The following is a 5,396-nucleotide window of genomic DNA, read 5'->3' on the forward strand; positions in this document are numbered from 1 at the left end:
CGTTCGTGCGCATGCGCACGAACGCTCTGGCACTTTCGGGGGGATTTAAACATCCCCCCGATATTTTTTTTTAGTTTTCAGATTTTTGTGCACCCCTGGGGACTGCCCCAAGAGTGCATAAACCTCTCCCTGCCCCCCAAGTGCCCCCGAAGTGCAGATATAGATATCCGCACAGACGGGGGCACTTCACTATTAGATATATAGATAGAGATGAATTTACTGCTCAGAAACGAATAGGTTTTAAGTGTCTGTAAGCAGTTTATTCTTCTCATTTTGCAAATATAATGTGTCATTGTTAAATTGTCATCACTGTATGATTTAGACTCATTAGGAAATGCTTATGTGTAGCAGAATTTGACATAGCCCATCTGTTTAAGTTACTATTCCTACAATTTATTTCCAATAAGATAAATTATGCATCTATGATGAAATTGTTTATGCAAATATGGATATCTGTAGTACTTACTGAGAAACATAAATGACATTCAAATCCTTTAAGGTCTCAATTTTGTTAAAAGCCAGTTTGCTATTTTTGTTTGAACATTTAGTAATGACAATGAGATCTGCTCTTTAATCCGCCGTCTCCTGTGGTATATATGGTTGCGTCTGACAACGTTGAGCACAGAAGTAACACTGAGATCATAAAGACCTCTACACATTAAACATAATAAATGATTCCCCGTTTTTGTTCCACACAAAGGGTTTATGCTGCACTGGATCGTTGGTCTCCTTGTAGCTGTAAAACCTCCCTCAGTAATTCTTAATGGGGGCCATATGTACCCACCACCACCACCACCACCACCTACAGCAACCTATAAATCTTGGGAGGTATTCTGAACTTAGGGAGAAAATGGGAGGTCATTAGGATTTTGCAATGGCTTCTGACAGCAAGCAAAGGATAGTGGTTTTTATACTGCCAACCCACAATGAGAATAAAATTCCTGATTTTTATTTACCCAAGATCTGTGTTTCATGCACATATATCATAAACATTCCTCTGTAAATAAAATTGCCTTTTCTGGAATGCAGTTTTACATGCTGTTTTTCCCCCTTGTTGTGAGCCTGTTCACTACCTCAGACACACACACACACCCGGGCCACTTCCTGGATGAGTCCTCCCTCTGATTTGTCCATCAGTTACCAGCATAGGCCTGCTCTTTTTTGATGGCAGCTCCCGTGTTATGGAACACCCTTCCCAAGAAGGTGTGGAGGGCCCCTATACTGTCTAGCTTCCATAAGAAATGGAAAGCCATTCTTTTTAGATGAGCAGTTTGCAGTTAATTTCATAAAGAGTGTATTGTAAGGAGGCAGGGGAGGGGCCATGTCTCAGTGGGGGAGCACCTGTTTTGCATGCAAAAAGCCCTAGCCACTGGGAGAGGTCACCCAGAGATTTGGTCTGAGTTGCCCCAATATGCTGTATCCCATGCTACCCAGGGAGGCTGTGGAAACGGTGAACAGGTGCCTGGAGCAATGTTCCCTCTAAGCTGGGGAGTCTTGTGAGCTAAAATTCTAGTCTGTGAGCTACTGGCATTAAAGTTGTGAGTGAAGGATTTGGCTGCTGCATAAATTAGTTTGCTCTGGAGCCATCCTTCCTGATCTAAGACAAACATGTGTGAGCCAGAGGCTAAAAAACTGTGAGCTAGCTCACACTAACTCAGCTTAGAGGGAACAGTAGCCTGGAGGCAGTTTTGGAATGGATGAGGTCTAACAAGCTGAAACTTAATTGTGACAAAATGGAGAGGCTTCTCGTAAGTTGGGAAGGTCTGACCCAGGTAATGGGTTATTCCCTGTTCTGGATGGGATTGCACTCCCCTTGACAGAGCAAGTTCATAGCTTGGGGGTGATCCTGGACCCAGGCAGCAGTAATGGCCAGGGGTGCCTCTCAGCAACTTTGGCTGGTGAGCCAGCTGTGGTCTTTCCTGGACAGAAACAATCTTGCCACTGTGGTGCATGCCCTGGTAACTTCTAGGGTAGATTACTGCAGTTCACTTTACATGGGGCTGCTCTTGAAGACTGTCTTGAAGGTACGGTTGGTGCAGGATGTTGCGGCCAGAGTGTTGGCTAAGTGGGTTGTAGGGACTATATCACTCCAGTCTTGTTCCACCTACACTGGCTTCCAGTTTGCTTCTGGACTCAATTCATGGTGTGCAGGTATTGACCTTTAAAGCCTGGAATCAATATACCTTAAGGACCTCCTTCTCTTATACGCATCTACCTGCTCACTCTGGTCATCCCCAGAGTCCATGCTTTGGTTGCCCTCACCATCTGAGTCAAGACAGGTAGCAACTGAGAAGGGTCCTTCTCTGTCACGGCACAAAAACTGGAACTCCCTCACCAGGGAGATTCATATGTCTCCCTCTTTCATTGTCTTTCTCCAGCAGGTGAAGACTTTGTTTTGTCTGGCATCTCTTCAGTAATGGTTATTGACTCTCCTTCCTATAGTGTTATCTGTTTATATGTTTTTAATTGAATTTTACATTTTAACTGTATTTTAATTATTTAAATGTTTTAATGTTAATGTTCACTGCCTTGTGGACCCTGATCGGATGGAAAGGTGGCATAAAAATGATCTAAATAAATAGCTAAAATAAAATAGGTTCAGTCCCCAGTGAAGCTTTTGTTGACATGGAAATAAGCAATGGCTTATTGCTGCAGATCAAGATATCAAAATGCTGTTCAAACTTCAGCTGCAGGGGCCACTTGAAAGTTGGCAGGGCAGTTGTTTCCATTCTCTGTGCTTCTGTGTAACATCAAAAGTGGAACTTGCATATTTACAAGTGAGATGTGCAGATTCTCAATAGAGAGCTTGAACATCTTGCTGAAGGGGGGGGTGGGGAAGACTTGAACATTTCACCTCAGGTATTCCAGAGAAACACGGAGAAGAGGAACATGAGTCATTCATGCTCACTGTCATTGTTCTGAACACCCCATCCCACAGCCTTTGTATTATGATCCGCACTTTACATCACTGACATTTCACTGAAGCATGTTTTGAAGAGCCAGGAAAAAACCAGTTTGTCTGACTCCGACGAGCATGTGGTGATGGAGCCTCTCTTAGCTTGCAGTCCCAGTGCTTAGGGCTCCAGTCCCAAGTCAGTTTGATCCAACAAATTGGTATTTGATTGGGACTTGAAAGGCTAGTGTTAATTTTCCACTGGGTAGACTTACACAGATTATTGTTATTTCCATTTTGAAAATTGGGCAGCTGAGGCTGATAGTCATGGGTGTGACTGGCAACCTCCAGGTGGCACCTGTAGATCTCCTGGAATTACAACTGATATCCAGATGTCACGTCAGTTCCCCGGGAAAAAATGGCTGCTTTGGAGGGTGGACCCTATGACATTATACCCTGTTGAGGTTGCTTCACTCCCCAAATCTTGCTCTCCCAATTCTCCACTCCCAAAATCTCCACATATTTCCCAGCCCCGAATTGGCAACCCCAGTCAAGTGGGAGAATGAGCAAGATAGCAAAATGTTGGTTATTGATCCTGCCTAAATCTCAAGCTCTACTGGCTTCCCAGAGAAAGGATGCTCTCTCAGTTGTATAAAACATTGTTTGTTAAAGCAGCCTCGTAAGACTGGGTTGCTGGGAAGCTTGAGGAGACCACCAACACCACCACCCCCGTTTCCAAAGTGGTGAAGAGGATTGCTCATCTGAGGTTCTACATCTCACATTAGGTGTTCAGATTGCATCTGACTTGCTGTTTCTTCAGGGGATCTAAATATTTTGTTTTTTGTCTGTGTGTTTATGCTTTAGGTTTGTGACTTGTCATTCAGTCTAAAGAAAATGCTGATCCGGCATAAACTGACTCACAATCCCAATCGCCCAATGGCAGAGTGCCAGCTGTGCCACAAAAAGTTTACAAGAAACGACTACCTCAAAGTGCACATGGAAAATGTTCACGGAGAAACTGACAGCTAACTTGGGGCTGACATGAGAGAGTGTCTAACATTCCCTTTGGAGACATATAAATGCCAGACTTCTCACCTGGTTAGTGAATGCAAGACATACACAAAAACTCTAATGTGTCCACATAATCACTTTTTTATATTGCCTCCCATTATGCTCATATTTAAAAAATGTATCCTAAATTAAACAAAGCTTGAAACAAAATAACTAAAATAAGGGTGACATGTCAACATCATTTTAGATGGGTAAATGTCACCAAAATTCATCATCATTTGCTCAGTTAAGATTTCTTTCTGATGTGCCACCATTTCATGAAGTGGAACTTTGTTATTACAAAAGTCAGGTTTCCATTATGTGATCAAATGCCCATTTCTCTTGCAAGGATACATTTGTCTATGATACATTCCCAAATAAACTGATCCCATAATATATCTTTGGGTTCAGCCCCATGACCCCCTTCCACCAAGTCTTTCTTCAACAGAGAAAGATTTCCTTCCTTCGACAAAAAAAAGACTTTTCTCCATCAGAGGAAACCGTTCCCCATCTGAAAAAGTCATTCTCTGTTGGAAGAAGTCTTTCTTCCCGGAAAGAAGATTTAGCAGAAGAGCATCATAGGATCCAAGCTGATGTCTTTAAATTTCAGATAATCGCAAAATATTGTCTGGGGTTTTGATTGTCTGTAATTCAGCTCATAGTTACACATGCTTCCCATAGAAGTCCATGTAACTTTGGCACATGTGAGCTGAGAATATATGACAGGATGTGTTCCTGTTAAAAGATCTGGTATATCCATGCAAGAGAGAATTGTGCAATCCTTTCTTACGCTTTAAGATATTAACAGCTGCTAGATCTTTATAGCCCACTAAAATCGCTGTCCAGCATAAAAATTTTATTCTGGTTTATAATAGTTTGATTAAATTCAGAATTAATATTGAACTAATAGAATTTTTTTGAACACCAGTCTAAAACAGAGTTTATGCAGACTTCTGGTACTGTGTAATACTAGTATTTATTTGGTTGCATCATACAAGGCAAACAGAAAGCAAAAGCTGTGTGTACTTCATGTTGAAGTGCTGTGCTAATGCAATATTTGTAAATGATGAAGCAGTAAGAAACAAAAATCCCAGAATGTTATCCAACAGTTGATTAAAGCAAGGAACATGTAATTAAGCCACTTGGGTGAAGTTTTACCCCATAGAGTGCTGGGTCATTTATAATTAGGGTTATGCAATGAACATCTTTCATGTTCATTTTTTTATTGATATGAAGACCAATGCCAGGTTAACTACGTAGCATTCTCATTTCTTGGCTTATTGACGGGAAGTCTCAGAATTCTCTTGCTTGAACACAAGCTAATGCATGACTGAAAGGAAGTAAATAAGACAGAAATATGTCAGCCTGGAAGGATGAAAATCCATTTTAAGAACACTTGGAAGTAGTTGGACATTCTAGAGACAAGTAATTCCTGTCCAAACGTTTTTTGATT

At 41.6% G+C, this 5,396-nt stretch overlaps 1 protein-coding gene across 2 annotated transcripts in view; it reads left to right on the forward strand.

The window, feature by feature from the left end:
- PRDM5 (PR domain containing 5) overlaps window positions 1–4,085 on the forward strand; it is a 126,932-nt gene extending 122,847 nt beyond the window's left edge. For both annotated transcript variants that reach the window (XM_015417098.1, XM_015417099.1), the window contains one exon: window positions 3,758–4,085. In XM_015417098.1, coding sequence (XP_015272584.1) covers window positions 3,758–3,922 — 165 coding nt within the window. In that variant the 3' untranslated portion in view covers window positions 3,923–4,085. The remainder of the gene's footprint in view (window positions 1–3,757) is intronic.
- The last annotated feature ends 1,311 nt before the right edge of the window (window positions 4,086–5,396 follow it).

This window comes from Gekko japonicus, unplaced genomic scaffold (genome assembly GCF_001447785.1).
Source record: "Gekko japonicus isolate JY-2015 unplaced genomic scaffold, Gekko_japonicus_V1.1 scaffold814, whole genome shotgun sequence".
NCBI classification, from domain to species: domain Eukaryota; kingdom Metazoa; phylum Chordata; class Lepidosauria; order Squamata; family Gekkonidae; genus Gekko; species Gekko japonicus.